At 39.9% G+C, this 18697-nt stretch overlaps 1 protein-coding gene across 5 annotated transcripts in view; it reads right to left on the bottom strand.

Moving 5' to 3' along the window:
- Positions 1-18697, bottom strand: part of LOC132396055 (vascular endothelial zinc finger 1-like) — a 55995-nt gene that overhangs the window by 32052 nt on the left and 5246 nt on the right. For all 5 annotated transcript variants that reach the window (XM_059973390.1, XM_059973393.1, XM_059973389.1 and 2 more), the window contains exons 2-3: positions 1338-2014; positions 238-301 (exon numbers count right to left, since the gene is read on the bottom strand). In XM_059973390.1, coding sequence (XP_059829373.1) covers positions 238-301; positions 1338-2014 — 741 coding nt within the window. The remainder of the gene's footprint in view (positions 1-237; positions 302-1337; positions 2015-18697) is intronic.

The following is an 18697-nucleotide window of genomic DNA, read 5'->3' as shown; positions in this document are numbered from 1 at the left end:
AAGCTAGCTACTAACCCAAGGGAATGCCCTGGTAGCACTTGGCAATGGACCACTTCACCACCTTCTTCCAGTGGGAATCGCAAAGTGTGCAGTAAGAAAATTATATAGAATACTTAGATTTAAAGAACAGGTTTGGAACTTTTGACAGCCTTTTGAATTTGACAATCTTTGAACATTTCTTTATCCATTTGGACAATACCTCTTAACTGGCTTTAAAACAGAAAAATAGGAAGTTACTTGGCATTTGAAGGGTCTCTCTGTGGAATGAACATGTTTGACATGACAGCTCAGATGATCAGGCCTGGAGAGGAAAAAGAAGGCACTGGATTAGATTTAAATATAATAAATGCCACATTTACATTTTAAAACTATCAGAAAAGCTGTCTGATGATAGTATAAGCATATGCACAACCCCAAGATAATATCTGTCCACATTACAGAGAAGCTCCAAAGCATCAGTCTGTGATGTTAGCTGATTTTGCCTGAGACAGCAGTAACTACTTTTATTATCCTCAGTATCTTAGCAGAGTCTGCAGTCAATCCAATATTCACAACAGAGGAAGTCAAAGGGTTAAAGAAAAAGATGTCCTATCATGTACCAGGATGTTTTATCAACCATGTTGAACTTATAAAATTTTCCTGTTCATATTTCAACTTATTGAAACTAATGTTTATTAAGGATTAGCCAATAAAAAAACAGCCTCTGAAACTGACAAGTTCATAAAATTGTATATGGACTAAGTAAAAATTATCTTCCAAGTTTCAAACCTTTAACCAAAACATATATATTCAGTCTGCAATTACCTATTTCTTTCAAACAAAAATATTTTAAAACATACAATATAAATTCCTGATAAAAGCATAAGAGACTGCACATCATATATCCACCTGGCTATAGTACGGAAAAGCTGAAATGGTATCTCTGAGCAAAGCCCCTAAAAAAAACAAACTTAGAGCATGTTGTACAGCACTGCTAAGGCAACTGAAACAACTGAAGTTCAATTTCTCTCAACTGCTCCATTACCAATTTCGTCCCAACATCACTTACTCCACCTTTATTATTTTTTATCTCCCCCCCCAATACTGATAAAGGGTCTCTTACCTGCAACATTAACATGAATAGTGCCTAACCTGCTGATTACATTATACCGCATGCCTGTGATGCTACTGCAAGTAAGTTTTTCTTTATAACTTTGCATACACATACTTGTGCAAGTGACAATAAACTCGACATTCAGTGTTTTCAGTTCTTTCTCTTTTGCTATTTGTAGTTGTAGTCTATCTGCAATGACCCACGTTCTTTTCCACATCATCCTACTGAATCTTAAATTATTTACCTGGAGAATCCCTTTCCACAAAGGCTGCAGATGTAAGGTTTGTTGATGCCCCCTTCGTGTGACCGCACATGATAACTCATGCGATCCTTTCTCTTGAAACGTTGCTGGCAAATTGGACACTCGAACGGCTTTTCGTCCGAGTGTGAAAGTTTGTGCCGGTTGAGGTGGTAAACGTCACGGAATGCTTTGCCGCACAGTTCGCAGCCGTGATTCTTCTTCACTCGCCTGTTTGCATTCTTGCTGGCTGTGACTGCTGAGGTGCTGCTGGTGACAGTAGATGTGGAGGCAGCTGTCGTGGTCAGCATCCCTGCTACGGTCGACACCAGCGACGCCGTGCCAACCACACCGGGCGTCGACGACATCAATGAAACCATGGTTGGTACTTTTCTCGGCCGTGAGACCAACTTGATTCCTGTGTGGCACGACTCATGCCGCCGCAGGTGATAACTGTCTCTGAATGCCTTGCTGCAGTAACTGCAAATCACTGGTGTTCTGGTTTTCTCCTTCTTCTCTACAGTTACCGCAGGCTTTGGCGCTTCTTTGGGATCAGGGGTTTTTGGAGCTGCAGGCAGCGTTGTCACTGGGACTTGCTCACGAGGCTCACTGGCTGAATGCAATATCGGCAGCAGGTTATTCTGCACATGTTGCTGGTGTTGCTGCTGCGAGACATCAGCTGCCTACAAAACAAAGCGAGAGTCAGCTGAAAACTGTTGTACCTCAATATCACCTCTCCTTCTTCAGATGAACTGATCCCACCTACACATTGAGAAGTTGACACACTTTAAAGCCCTTCATATTGGTTCTGTACTTGTATAAACTTGGCATTCCCTTACCCGCATAATAACTCACTAGAAGATTAACTGAAATATGGAGACCCAAAGGAACGCGAATGCTGCAAACTGGAGCAAAGAACCGCCTGCTTAGGAACTCAGCAGGATAGGCAGCATCCGGGGAGACAAAGAAATAATCCAGGTTTCTTGTTGAGACCCTACCTCAGGACCCCAATATCCTGATGTAGGGTCTCAACTTGAAATGTTGACTATCCCTTTGCCTCAGCAGCTATTGCCTAACTCCAAGATCCTCCAGCAGTGTTTTTTTTTGACAACTGCCATGATTGACTTGGATTGGCTTTATGCAACCTGAACTTATAACAGCAATGGAACATTGGCAAGTGCATCCATAACCAAAGCAGCCACAGTACAAAAACAAGTATTTTTAAATATATCCCCAAATGACTGTCTCAAACTTCCAGAGCCCCCAAATTAAATTCTACCCAGATATGATCTGTTTTAGTTGGCAGAAGACTGTAACAATTATATGTGACCATGTGGGTTTCCTCCCAGACAGCAAAGACCTAAGAGTTGATAGGTTAATTGGGTATTGTAAAGTGTCCTGTGATTAGGCTGGGATTACCAGGTGGTGTGGCTCAAAGGTCTGGAAGGGCCGAATCCATACTAATCCATACCTCAGAAGTTAAATATACTGACATTGTGCCAGATCATATTTTGATGACAATTATGGAGTCCAGACATTTGGACATGATACTAGAAGGCTACGAACAATAACACCCAATGTATTTTTAAAATGATGGATCCTCAGGACATAAACAATGCTTGCAAGGTCAAGGTCAAATGCAATGTCAGAGTTCACTGAGAAGCTTGCAGTCAATCTTCAAAATCAGCCGTGGTCCTTGTGATGAACATCATCCTCAAAGGTGCAAGGTAGAAAACTCAGATTACTGAACAGAGACAAAGGGTAGAAAATGCATCAAAGTTAGAATTGTGTGCAACTCAGGGTGGGGGGAAGTGGGTGAGGACATTCCCTTGACATTATCATCATTCTTCTTAGTAACAGAAATCAAGGTGTCTGTTGAAGTTTATCTCAGCAAGTCAGTCTAATACATTTGGCAAGTCACAAATACTATAACCATAGCATGATCACGATGGGGTAGGCAGCTGGAGAATCAGTCAAGTGTACCGGCATATCCTGAATGCCATCAAGCTACTTGAAAACAGGTTAATTTTTAACAAATAAAAGCATTTTGCATCATGGTGTTGCTTGATCTAGGACACGCCTGGAGCTAATGGCTTTGGTACCCTGTTGAGATAAACCTGTGAAGCTTTTAGCCAATACCACCAAGTGGGAATTTAACAGCCATCCACTTGTTCAAGACTGTCATCAATTGGATACTAACACTCATCACCTGCTTTAAGGATCACTGTGGCAGTTTCATTATCAGTGAATGATGCCAACACTCTTAAGTCCTATTTCTGACCTTGCAGCTGGGGAAAAAATTGAGCACACTACTCTGAGAACTCCTGGGAAACTTTCAAAGAACACTTTTGGCTTCATGAGTGTCATATGTGATTTGAGCCAGAGGGGTTTAAATTATTCTCAGTCACTTTGAAAATGGACTCCTTGGTGCTCCAACCAACTGATGATTACTTTGGGCAATCCTTTTCATTCTCTCAATGCTACTCAGATGTTGCATATACATCCACAAAATCTTTTTTGCACAAAATGAATTAAGCATCAATGAGAACATTGCAGTGTCTGAGTAACAACTTCACTGAGTTGTCGATAACGTTATCACTTCTATAATGATAGGGTGTTAACTGTCCAGGCAATACTTACCTCACTTGTGGATAGGTTCCATCTGGGTTATCTCTATTATTGTACTGAACAGCTTATTGACATTGAGGAACAGGATAGGGAGGCATTTTGTTCCTCAAGTTTCCTCTTATCCATTGTCATAAGTGACCCAACACTTCACATGAGTTTTTGCTCAATATCCTCTAGTTAATTTTCTTTTTGAGATTATCAACCAGCCCAGATTTATTATAGTTTGCCAAAGACAACTCTAAACTTCTATGACAATTTTACAGAAGTATTCTTGCTTGTATTTTATAATACCTTATTTAAATTTTAGAACAATGCCCTTGCTGGCAACCTCCCCAACCGGTGTCTCTTAGTATTAGTTCTTCTTAATATCTGGAGAATTTCAAATCACCTCCTCAATGTTCTTAATTTCAAGTTGTACACCTCTATCTTGTGCATTGTTCCCTGTAAGCTGCTCGGGTGCAGGGCTGCACAGTAACTGAAATGCTCCCCCACACACAGACTCTGCTGCCACGCAGCTGGAATTTTCTTAACACATAAACAATTAAGGCACCACAGTTTTCAGGATGTATAAAAATTTCCTGCTCGGAGCAATGGTGGGTCATCACAGCTGTTTAAAAAAGTACTTCGATCATGTGTCCAAATAATATTCTGGCAATCTACCTTTAATCCATCCAAGCACCTTTCATGCCTCTCAGGTTTGCAGACTGTACTCCCTCAACATTGGCTTAACCAGAGCATATAATTTCTACCACAAACACGAGGAAATCTGCAGATGCTGGAAATCCAAAGCAACACAAACAAAATGCTGGAGGAACTCAGCAGGCCAGGCAGCATCTATGGAAGAGTAAACAGTCAACGTTTTGGGAGAAGATCCTTCATCAGGGCTTGAAAGAAAGAGAAGTCAGCAGCAGAGTAAGGTGGGTGAGGAGAAGATGATATACAAGGTGGTAGGTGATAGGTAAGACACTGAGGGAGGGGTGAAGTAAAGAGCTGATAAATTGATGGGTGAAAGAGATAAAGGACTGGAGAGGGGAAAATCTGATAGGAGAGGGCAGAAGACCATGGAAGAAAGGGAAGGTGGTGTGATAAGCAGGTAAGGAAATAAGGTGAGAGAGGGAAACAGGAAGGGGCAATGGTGGGGGGGGGGGGTTCAAAAACCAGAAGTTTGAGAAATTGAAGCATCAGGTTGAAGGCTACCCAGGTGGAATCTAAGATGTTGTTCCTCCAACCTGACTGTGGCCTTATTGCAGCAGTAGACATAGACTGCCATAATTTCTACCTACTTTACCTACTTTAGTATAACTGGTTTACAATAACCAGCATTCACAATCTTTATGTTCTGTACCAGATGACTGGTATAAGTGCAATGAACACTACCCCATTTCCCAATGTCTCTCTCAAATTTCTACCATTACAGATGAATCATTATTTAAAAGTGTAGATCCAAAGTGAATGATCCCATCTCTATCTACACCGAAACCAATGTTACTTTATTTATTTAAATTTATTAATATCTCTGTTAAATAATATTTCCAACCACGCTGCTTACAATGTAGCCTACCTTTGTGGCACTGCCAAACTTAGATATGTGGGTTTCTATCACACGATCCAAATATAACCATGGTGATCAGCTGCAGCTTAAACAAATCCTGGCAGGAAACCACAAGTCATATCCTGCCAATTTAATCCTACTGTCACCCTCCTCTCACCCAATTTCCTTAACAGGTCAACAATCTGGCTTCAATTCTAAGAATTTAACTTTAGCCAGTGGTATTTTGCACAGGACTTCACTGTAGACTTTCTTCAAGTCCATTTGGTGTTTGTCATCACATGGACTATGCAATGGTTGTTCTTACCAAGATTGATACCAGTGGCCAGATCTTCAATCAGGTGGAAAGTTTTAGATCCTTCATCAGATGGCCTACGTAGACTTGCGCACCTAGGTCACCTAGCTCTCAATGGCATTCCCTGAAGCATTCTCAAGTCCCTTATCAAGAGTATATTGCTTATTTTTGCTTTCTTCACCTCCAACAAGATGAATTCAATATGGGAGAATATGATTTGCCAGACAAGATTTGAGACACTGGAGAGAATGAGGGGGTGACAAGAGAATCTTCAAGTTTGTTTACCCTGAAAACACAAGACTGCTTGGAAGCAAGAAGCAATGCTGAGGCTGCCAGAAACATTCTTACTTTTGCTATGGGTCTCACTGCAGGGATATTTTATTCCAGTTAAATGTGGTAAGTTATGTGCTTCCTCTGTTGCATGTAACTCAAGACGCAAATAATGAGAGCTGATGGCATTAAGGCCATATAAACACTATGAATAAGAACCCATGATATAAACAATAGGGAGAATATGATGCTATATGTACAATGTCAAGCTATTACTTGACAGGCTTAAATAAGAGAAAAAGACAAAAGACAATCTGCTGGGTGGTGAAGACGAATGGTGCACGGTATGTACTGCCTTGCCATGTCCACATGACTAATGTTGCAGCAGGATACATTAATCTTTTGAACAGGTACAATAACATACACTACTTAATCTTTCTGACAAAATAGAATCTGAACTTTTTTTTAAAAAAAACAAATTTTCTGAGTAAGCTGTACTCAAAATAAGTTACCTCAGGATATAGGTCATTAAATAATATTTTCATTAATAATTAAAAAGGGCTCTAAGTGAGTTTATACGCAAGTTCAATTTCTAGAAATTCTGGAACAATACAAGCACCTTTTTGATATAAAAGTACAAGTACTTGCCTGATCTTAGCTGCAATACTACAATTCTCTTCAGTAATTGGAAAGATACAGAAACCATAACAAATGCCAAAGCTTTAGCTTACTACAACAATAGTGGAATAACCTGGCTACACAGCAGAGAAATTGCTTCTATGAGATGAAATTGGCTGCTGTGGACACACTAGGAAACATGCCCAGCAACAGTTACTATGTTGAAGAGAGATGACAAGATTGCTGAGAGAAAAGATCAGTAGATGTTTAAGGTTACTGATTACATCACTACACTCAATTGTGCCAAGAGTCATCTAACCCACACAAACAACCAGAGCCTTAAGGCAGACTCTTCATGAGAATTGCCATATGTTATCTGAAAGAAAAATGTAAGGTATGTTTGTACACTTGCAAATCCTATAAGCTGAAGAGAAAACAAGTGCTGATCTGAACTGTGCCAAAACATTTTATCCATTTAAGGAACCAAATCATTGCCAATGGTCTGGAATGCAACCTCCATGCACCACTATCTTACATTTATGCATGAATTGGTTTTGGTCTCTATACCAGTGAAAAGAACAACCAATTGACACCAGAAACTGGTGTGAACACTTCAACTATGTGAATGCATAGAGAGTAACTGATATTGTGTCAGTTTTAATCTATCAAAACCTTTGCATCAAAGCAGTATGTTAAGTTGGATCAGCACATTCAAAAGGCTATTAACTGAACTGAAATTCTGGCCTCCTACAAGACTTGAAAAATATTTCTGCAATGCAGGTCTTCGCGATGCACATTTTGCACACTGAGGGCAGGAAAAGAATTCTGACTTGACCTGGAAAAAAAGCTGCACTTCCTTCTCCCATAAATGCAAAATTAAAGTGTCATCGCCAGTCATTGGTAAAGACAGGGAACTTAGTGCAGAATTGGTGAGTGTGATCGACATCTTCAAACAGCAGTCTCAATGAACTACAGACTAACCAACTTCTAACTTGTGAGTTTCAAATTATCAATGAAAATAGTTAAGGTGCATACTCTTCTGGATTCCAACCAATAATAAAAATATATTAAATACTCAAGTCAGGCAAGCTTTGTGGAGAGGACTGATGTTTCACGGCAGTGACCATTTATCAGAAACCTCAAAAGCATTCTGATGAAAAGCCATCAACCTAATACATTAATTTTATTTCACTCTACCTGGCTTATGGATCATTTCCAGCATTGCAACATTTCATTTTTCAGTTGTGTATCCAGCTGAATTAATTCAAAATTAACACTCCAAGAGTTACTTTCATAACAGGAGCTGGGAATGCAGGGCAACAAAGACGACTAGTGATCCCCATCTAAGTCACAATATTAGACGAACACAATCTGCCTAAACTAATAACACACAAACAATTGTACCTTTCATGTCCTTATTGAACGCATTGTTTAAACAATCACAGCCCAGGCTGGAAAAAGAATGTGAACCCTTGTATTTAATAACTGGTAAAACCCCTTTTTACCAGCAATAACCTCCAAACATTTCCTGTAGCTGCTGATCAGACTTGTAACGGCGAGGAGAAAGTTTAGACCATTCCTCCAAACAAAACTGTTTCAGTTCATCAATATTTCTGGGATGCCTTACATAAACAGCCCTCTTCAGGTCATGCCACAATTGGGTTAAGGTCTGGACTCTGACTTGGCCATTCCAAAACATGAATTTTCTTCTTTTTAAACCATTCTATTGTTGATTTACTCTTGTGTTTCAGATCATTTTGGCGTGATCTTTGCCAGTTGCCCACTCCTAGGTACTGAATTTCCTCCATTTGAAGACAATTTCTCTTACTGTGGGTGATGAACACTCAAGTAAGTATGTAGCCTTTTCCAACTTCACGCATCTCTACAATTATTCTATGGTCCTCTGAAAGTTGTTTTGATCAAGACATGGTGCATATATGCAGATCTTTCTTGAGAAGGGCAGGCACTGTTAGTAACCTGACTGTACGTCTTTTTAAAAATAGGGCAGGGCACCTTTACATCCCTCACCTCCAATCTCATCTCATTGATTGGAACACCAAACACCAAATAGCTTTTGTAGAAGACATTACCCCAGAGACTCCCATACTTTTTTTGAACTTAGACTGTGATTGTTTAAATGGTGTACTCAGTATCGACAAGAAGTACAATTGTTTGTGCGTTGTTGGTTCAGGCAGATTGTGCTTGTCTATTATTGTAAATCAAATGAAGATCAGACCACATTTTATGAATGATTAATGCAGAAAAGCAGGTAATTGCAAAGGGTTCACAAACATTTTCTTGCAACTGCAACTGATGTCAGGATTTGGACATTTGAGACAGCTGTCCCCCTTACTTACTCCATCACCCAGCTGACCGAGTACCAAGTCCCTCAGATGACTACTCTTCTGCTTAACTAATCAATGGCAGAACATGTCCAGCCATGACTTTTCCTCTCATGACCTCAGTCTCCCATGATATCATCTTTGGTTCCCTTTTCATTCTCAAATACATGCTGCTACCTAGCAGTCCAGTTCAAAGACAATGCCAGCGACACACAATCCCCAACCTCTGACCCACCCCACATTAGATGTCAGAGGCATCAACTCTTGAATTAGCCACCTTGTCCTCACATTATAACCATTATAACCAATCACAATCCTGACTCCAGCTACTGAGTATGCCAAAATTATATACTTTTAAATTAAGTTAATTTGACTAGCTGCCATCTTCCTCTTCTGCGACTTCCTTCACCTGGACTGTGCCAGCTCATCTAACATTTGAGAAATCTAGTCCAATTTTTTAATCAAGAGTTTGGACAATTTCTTTACTCTCCTGGCCATCCTCTCAACTATTATTCTTATAATCTATACCCCATCCAAACTCTTCTCTCTAAACCACATCACATGATCTCATTCTAATCTACCGTACATTTTCCCAATTTCTGCATTAAAAATCCTGTGCTCCAGTTATATCTCCATGTGACCTTAAGCAGACTTGTCTGAAACTTCAACTTTAGTCTGTTTTGCACTTTTTTCTGCTCCTTTTCAGCCATAGTGCTCATCGCTATGGAGAGCTCATTTGCTGGCAGTGCCTCCTTACGAGCAACAAATCTGCAGATGCTTGAAATCCAAGCCACACAAAATGCTGTAGGAACTAAGTAGGCCAGACAGCACCTATGGAAAAGAGTAAACAGTCTACATTTTGGGACAAGGCCCTTCATCACTTCTTAGCCCGAAACATTGGCTATTTACTCCTTTCCAAAGATGCGATCTGGCCTGCTGAGCTCCTCCAGTATTTTGTGTGTACTACTCTCTCCTTAATGCCGTAATCTTTAAAAATAACCATTCTGATCATGATTCTGACCACTGTTCCTTACTATGTTCTTCACTACAGTGTTTACTCATGTCTGATTGTGCCTCATGAACAAATTGATTGGAGAAAAAGTGTAAATAATACAACATTTGAAAAGCATCTTGACCAATTTGCATCTGTCTTGTGAGCGTGTACTGGGGGGGCATTACACCATATTTACACAGAAGTATTGCACTACTGGCGCGGTGAAGGTGGTTTACCCTAGGCGCACGGGGGTCAACTGGGGGCACGGAGGCTACAAATTGATTGGAGAAAAAGTGCAAATAATACAACACTTGAAAAGCACCTTGACCAATTTGCATTTGTCATTAAGGAGTCAACTTGGTCCCAGAAACAAACAGCACACATGAAATTTCAACTGGTCCATTCCACCAGAACTAATTTGTAAAAATATTGAAATATAAATGGCGGTTATACAGCTATATGACTTGAATTGAATAATTTGTTTGAAACCGGTGTTCAAACTTCTCTTGACTTTCATGGAGCCTGTCAGGGAACTCCAGTCAGAGCAAAGTAACTAGCAATGTCAAATCTTTCATTTTATCCTTTGCAATTCAATAGTTAAACCACTGATTCCTGAAATATTGCTTAAGTAATTTGTCTAGGTGAGTCATTGTTCACCTAGACAAATTACTTTTAAACAAAGAACTGAAGATCAAACTTTGTAATCTAACTTTTTAAAAAAACACACTTTCCAGGCTAATTTTTCTCTCAATAAACATGTATGTATTTATATATCACTGTCAGCTGAGCCCAATGGGTACACCAAGATCTTCACAGCTGGCATATCTAGGTACCAAAACAGATACAGTCAGGCACTGAAACACAAGGGAAATCATTACAATTTTGTAGATTTGCATACTGTATTTTCAAAATTAATAATTACATAAATGGGAGCTAAAACGGTTCATATAAGTTTAAAATTATGACAGGAATATACACAATTAAGTGTGCCTTTATTTTATGCATATCCTGTTGCAGTACAACATTGGGGATTATGACATTTTCAAAGGTAGCGTCTTTCTGATAGCAGCAAAACCTTGTTTGCTTGTTCTAGACCAGAGCTTCCCAAGCTTTTTTTAAATACATTAGTGGAGGGGTCAGTGGACCCCTCAGTGGTTAAGAACCCCTGCCGAGACATTAGAGATGCCATAACAATAGTTACAGCTGGAGAGACAATAATCTAGTTATTACCACTATAAGGCTATATGATTCACCTCACTATGTGGTTTCCATGTGAAATAGCTGCCACATGACAATGTACAAGCCACAGCTCAAAGAAATTCAATGTTTTTGACAAGTTGAGTTCTTCTAAAGTAAGATTTAAAATAGGCTTCATTTTCATCCCTGCTTTATCCAGGTATCAATATTTTGCTTTCTGTCACATCATAGAATAACTAGCTGTCTTTAACCTTAGCATTATATACAGGATCATTTTATTTAATACACCAGCTCGTTAATGCAAATATCTGATCAGTCAATCATGTGGCAGCAACTGAATGCATAAAAGCATACAGGCATGGTCAAAAAGTTCAGTTGTTGTTCAGACAAAACATCAGAATGGGGAAGAAATATGATCCAAATGACTTTGACCATGAAATAATTTTGGTGGCAGACACGATAGTTTGAATTTCTCAGAAACTGATCTCCTGGGATATTCACATAAAGCAGTCTTGAGTTTACAGAGAATGGTGTAAAAAACAAAAAACATTCAATCAGCATCAGGTCTGTGAGCGAAAACACCTTGTTAATTCGAGAGGTCAGAGGAGAATGGCCAAACTGGTCATGCTAACAGGAAGGCAACAATAATTCAAATAACTACATGTTACAGCAATAGTGTGCAGAAGAATATCTAAACTACACATCAAACCTTGAAGTGGATAAGCAAAAAATCAAGAACATAAACTCACTGACCTCTTTATTAGGTACCTAATAAAGTAGCCACCAAGTGTATAAAAATTTAAGAAAGTATTCAACACAAACATGGGGGTATATTGCACTTTAATTTACAATTAATGGTTATTGAAATAAAAACTAATGATCACACTAAGAGAGTGGGTCCAAAATAAGTAAAAGATAGTCTGCTACAGCTGCAACAGGACTGGCAAAGATAGAGATACACAGAGGTATCAAAATCCCCAGAAGTTTCTGTCAACCCCATGATCACTGCATATTTAGGTCAATTGCTCACAGCAAGTTAACTAATGCAAATATGCCAATTTGAAGCATTCTCTGGAAGAATTTTTCTTTAAGAAAGTGATGATACTGTAAACAGTCACAACAATATTAAAGTATATTAAAATTAGATGTTAGTATACAAAGCATGCTGTGAGCTCACTATAATTTTGTAAGAGTCCCAGGGGTTCAGTTGAAACGGATGATAAAAAACATGGGTGAGTGCCTTGCAGGGTTTGCAAGTACCAATAAGCATCTTGTTACAGTGGAGATCTATTACATACTCTAATTTGAAGTGTTCACAAAGGTGATTTGACAGTACTCCAGAGTGCCAAGTACCCATCAGTTTCAGGGTATTACTTCCATCAGCATAATAGAAATTTTGGTCATATTTTATATGGATAAGAACTACATAGCATCACAGTTAGTTTACAAATATTATGTCAGACAACATATTCCAGCTGGGATGCTGCTCACAAGTGAACTTATGTAGTAAGCCCAATAGAAACGGAGGATATTCTGCACTACCACCCACAATTGTTAAGGGCACAATGTGACATTGAATGCACCAAATTTGCCCAGGCATGGAGCCTGTGGTATCTTCAAGAAGCTCCTTTTTCCCATCTGATATGACGGGGTGCTCCAAGAAATACCCTCACGGGCCACTTTATGAGGTACAGGAGTGGAACCTGGTACGGTCTTCTACTGCTGTAGCCCATCCACTTCAAGGTTCGATGTTCTGTGTCAAAGATACTCTTCTGCACACTACTGTTGTAATGCGTGGTTTTTTGAGTTACCACAGCCTTCCTGTCAGTTTAAACCAGTTTGGCCATTTTCCTCTGATCTCTCTCCTTAGCAAGGCCTTTTCACCCACAAAACTGCCGCTCACTAAATTATTTCTTTTTTTGCTTTTGCCTCACTGCACTGTTCTCTGTAAACCCTAGAGACTGCTGTGCATGAAAATCCAGGAGATCAGCAGTTTCTGAGCAGCACAAATCACCCCATCTGACACCATCAACCATTCCACAAAGTCTTTTAGATAATTTTTTTCCCATTCTGGTGTTTGGACTGAATGACTGAACCTCTTGACTATGTCTGCATGCGTTTATGCATTGAATTGTTACCACATAATTGGCTGATCAGTTATTTATGTTAATGAAATGTACTAATAAAGTGATCATTGTGTATGTGCCACAATTAGTTCCTAACTTCACATGCAAAGGCACAACCGTTTTTTTAAAGGAATCAAAAAAGTTCCAGCTTTTCCACAACATTCAACCTAAACACTGCTGCCATAGCTAAAGTCTGATCTAGATCGTTAGCTAGACGAGATTGCAGTTCTACTCAATTCAGTCCAAAATGTGATTCAATTACCAAAACCACAATGACAAAATTTAAAATAACATCCGAGTTATTTAGAGTGACATCTAAGTTGCAATTGAATTAAAAACAAACAACTCTAAAATGCAGCGCTGCTCAGTTGTATGCCAGTCCTGGGGGAAAGGTCGTTTTTCAGTCCACGCAGAGATGTTTCTGATTCTCCTGCAGGATGGTAGGCAATTGAGCAGGTGATAACTGAGATGGGATAAGTAATGACTGAGATCATTAAAAGGGACATCACTGAGCCAATCAGCCTGAACCAAATCACTCCCTGGTAAATCCCCACAAAACACGTGTCAACCAAGTTTGCCTTCTGGTTGAAAAAGACAGTGCAGGAAAGCCTGGCTGTTAGACAAGTTCTGAGATAACAGAAGAGGAAATCTAGAGCAGTACAACTGAATTTGCCAGCTGCAACAAAATACAAAAGGCCGGTACTGCTCATCAAACCACAATTAAACACTTCAGCATGAATACCACCATGAAGCGGGAAAACAATTCCACAATCAGAAACCTGCACTATTTGTAAAACAAAAAATCCAGATCAAAAAAGAATACGATTTTTCAAAACAACACACACAAAATACTGGTGGAACACAACAGGCCAGGCAGCATCTATAATCATCTATATGTTGACGTTTTGGGCAGAGACCCTTCATCAGGACTTTTTCCAAATTAATTCAGCTGTCATTCCACTTAAAAAAACTACTGAGCCATTCAATGGATAATCCTGACTAAAATAACGTTAAACCTTTGTGATTCTGAAAATCATAAAATTTAAAGTGAAAAACAGTTCCTCAACAGTTTGAAAGGTAAATATTTATGGGTAGGGGAGGTATTGCTTTTGGCAGGAATATTTTTCTCTCAAATATAGATATGTCTGTTAGGTAGTGCAGTTTCAGTAAAATTGCAGTCAGTTCTTTTAAAATACAGGACTTGCTACTAAATCCAACATTTATTACACCATTCTGAACGTCCTAGAGAAGATGACGTGCTGCCTTCTAAACTCTTGCAATCCTATTGGTCATGTAATTCCACAATTTATATCTAATGAAGGAGGAAGAATGCCAATAGCATTTGTTTTAATATACACGAGTTCAAGGGGAACCTGTCCTTATTGCTAGTGTTCGCACGCAGTTAAGGAACTCAACATCCCCAAGAATGACCAAATCTTGGCTCTTCCCAACCTTCAAGTAAGTCAATTTATGTAAGTACATAACTTGATCAGATCAGAAGTTCAGGTTCAGATGCAGTACTGATATCCCTACGAGAGGAATCAACAGCAGAAGAGAAAACCCTGTCAGGAATTCTGCTGCTATAAAGCAAATGGACCCATGAGTGCACAGGAATGAAAAAATGAAAATTCTAGAAATGAATCATAATCAATCCAAAACTTTGTCTACCCGACATAGATTGGGAGACCGCTGAGCAACTATGTGCCACAAAAAGCAGGATCTCCTGGTATCCACCCATTTCAATTCGACTTCCCATTCCGACATGTCAGTCCATGGCCTCCTCTACTATTGTGATGAGGCCACACTCAGGTTGAAGGAGCGACACCTTATATTCCCTCTGGGTAACCTCCAACCTGCTGGGATGAACTTCCTGTAATTGACCCCCACCCTTCACCATACCCAATTCCTGTTTCCCTCTCTCACCTCATCTCCTTACCTTTCCATCACCTCCCTCTGGTGCTCCTCCCCCTTCCCTTTCTTCCATGGTCTTCTACCCTCTCCTATCAGATTACCCCTCCTCCAGCCCTTTATCCCTTTCATCAATCAACTTCCCAGCTCTTTACTTCACCCCTTCCCCCCTCCCAGTTTCACCTATCACCTGCCATCTTGTACTTGTTCCTCCCTTCTCTCAACCTTCTTACCCTGACTTCACTCCTTCCTTTCCAGTCCTAAAGAAGGGTCTCGGCCCGAAATGTTGACTCTTTACTATTTTCCATAGATGCTGTTAGGCCTGCTGAATTCCTCCAGCATTTTGTGTGTGTGACTTTGGACTTCCATCACCTGCAGATTTTCTCATGTTTCTGTTTCCAAAATTTTGTCCCGTTTCTTTTTCAACAGACCTTGCCTGAGTCCCTGAATATTTTTAGTATTTCCTAATTGTATCTTCGACTTACAGCATCTGCAGTACTTACCTTTTAAAATTTAAGCGCAGTAAATGGATGTGGACAGTCAATCCACATTGTAGTCTTCACCCTTCATCCTCCAGGTTAAAACAATTTGCCATTTACAGGGTTAGGCTTAGCAATATTTGACAGCATAAGCTACCCAATAATAAGAAAAATACTAATTACAGAGCAGTGGAGAAAATAATCTCTACCAGTCTTCTATAACTGAATTTTTTTGCCAAAAAGTTTATTAACATTCCAGTTAACACATTTATCCTGGAAATAGTTTGCAGTTTAAATAGAAAATCATCTTTTCACAGAAACATAGAAAACCTACAGGCCCTTTGGCCCACAAGCTGTGCCGAACATGTACTTACTTAGAAATTACCTAAGGTTACCTGTAGCCCTCTATTTTTCTGAGCTCTATGTACCTATCCAGGAGTCTCTTAAAAGACGCTATCATATTCACCTCCACCACTGTGACCGGCAGCCCATTCCACACACTCACCAACCACTCTCTGCGTAAAAATACTTATCCCTGACATCTCCTCTGTACCTACTTCCAAGCACCTTAAAACTGCCCTCTCATGTTAGCCAATTCAGCACTGGGGAAAAGCCTCTGACTGTCCACACGATCAATGCCTTTCATCATCTTATACACCTCTATCAGGTCATCTCTCATTCTCCGTTGCTCCAAGGAATAAAGGCCAAATTCACTCAACCTATTCTCATAAGGCATGCTCCCCAATCCAGGCAACATCCTTGTAATCTCCTCTGCACCCTTTCTATAGTTTCCACATCCTTCCTACAGCGAGGCCTCTATAGCTGTAACATTACCTCTCAGCTCTTAAACTCAATCCCGAGGTTGATGAAGATACACCTTCTTAACCACAGAGTCAACCTGTGTAGCAGCTTTGAGTGTCCTATGGCCTCAGACCCCAAGATCCTTCTAATCCTCTACATTGCCAAGAGTCTTACCATTAATGCTAGATTCTGCCATCATATTTGACCTACCAGAATGAACCACCTTACACTTCTCTGGGTTGAACTCCATCTGTCACTTCTCAGCCCAGTTATGAATCCTATTGATGTCCCACTGTAACCTCTGACAGCCCTCCACACTATCCACAACACTCCCAACCTTTGTGTCATCAGCAAACTTACCAACTCTTTCCTCCACTTCCTCATCCAGGTCATTTATAAAAATCACGAAGAGAAAGGGTCCTAGAACAGATCCCTGAGGCACTTCGTTGGTCACTGACCTCCATGCAGAATATGACCTGTCTACAACCAGACTTGGCCTTCTGTGGGCAAGCCAATTCTGGATCCACAAAGCAAGGTCCCCTTGGATCCCATGCCTCCTTACTTTCTCAGTAAGCCTTGCATGGGGAACCTTATCAAATACCTTGCTGAAATCCATATACACTACATTTACTGCTCTTCCTTCATCAATGTGTTTAGTCACATTCTCAAAAAAATCCAATCAGGATCATAAGGCACGATTTGCCTTCAACAAAGCCATGCTATTCCTAATCATATTATGCCTCTCCAAATGTTCATAAATCCTGCCTCTCAGGATCTTTTCCATCAAGTTACCAACACTGAAGTAAGACTCACTGGTCTACAATTTCCTGGGTTATCTCTACTCCCTTTCTTGAATAAAGGAACAACATCTGCAACCCTCCAATCCTCTGGAACCTCTCCCATCCCCATTGATGATGCAAAGCCTCCTCTTGTAGACTTATCTACATGTTGTGTCAGGAATCCTTTATGAACACACTTAACAAACTCCACCCCATCTAAACCCCTTGCTCTAATGAGATGCCAATCAATATTTGGGAAATTAAAATCTCCACCACGACAACCCAGTTATTATTACACCTTTCCAGAAAGTCTCCCTATCTGCTCCTCTATACCCGTTACTATTGGGTGGTCTATAAAAAACACCCAGTAGAGTTATTGACCCTTTCCTGTTTCTAACTTACACCCACAGAGAATCAGTAAACAATCCCTCCATGACTTCCTCCTTTTCTGCAGCCGTGACATTCTCTCTGATCAGCTGTGCCACCCTCCCACTTCTTTTGCCTCCCTCCCTGTCCTTTCTGAAACTTTTCCTGAAACATTTTTCTGAAAATGACAGTCATTGCAATGTAGTTCCCTGCGTTCCCACATTAATTTAAATTAGATTCTAATGATTTTGGCAGACGAGCTCTCTGGGTTAAGTCACTGAGCCAGACTATACAAAACAACTAATCTACTAGATCAGTCCTTCAACTTTCCATTATATCAATCTGATACAAGGGCTCTTCCCTCACAGAACCAGACTAGGTAGTTCACTGAGGTCACTGGCACCAAATAACGATCAGAAAAATGAGAGATCAAATCAGTCTTGATCTTCCAGTTTAATTGCAATATACAAGCGCTTTCCTCTCCAATTAATTTTGAGACAATCAAACAGTGAACGACTAATTAAAAGAGAAGCAAAGAAGATACAATCCTAGAACCTGGAGAAATAAAAACAGTTTAGAAAGGAGGTACAGGAGCATAAGAACTTGGTAATAGCTTCTTCCCTCAGACTGTAAGACTAATGAATACTCTGCCACCAAGGTCTCATCACTTGGACAATGAGTTGTTTACTGTACTGTTTACCTCTGCTGTACACGACATGCATGTTGTATTATATTTTATTAACTTGTGGTAATGTTCTGTTTTTCTGTGCTGTGCATGATATATGTATTAAGGGTACACCATTTGTTTTGTTTGATTGTATATACACACACACACACACACACACACACAGTCAGATGACAATAAACTTGAACTTATTGAACACAGCCAGTCAAGCAACATCACTGGAAGCAAAAGGATGTTTGATGTTTCGGGTCGAGACCCACAGGCTAAAAGCTCACTGAAAGTGGCAGAGATACTTTAACTGCTCTCAATGAGACTAACAACAGGAATGG

This window comes from Hypanus sabinus, chromosome 6 (assembly GCF_030144855.1).
Source record: "Hypanus sabinus isolate sHypSab1 chromosome 6, sHypSab1.hap1, whole genome shotgun sequence".
In the NCBI taxonomy this organism is placed as follows: Eukaryota; Metazoa; Chordata; class Chondrichthyes; order Myliobatiformes; family Dasyatidae; genus Hypanus; species Hypanus sabinus.
Note: the sequence above shows the minus strand (reverse complement) of the source record. Positions and strands in the feature narration are given on the sequence as shown.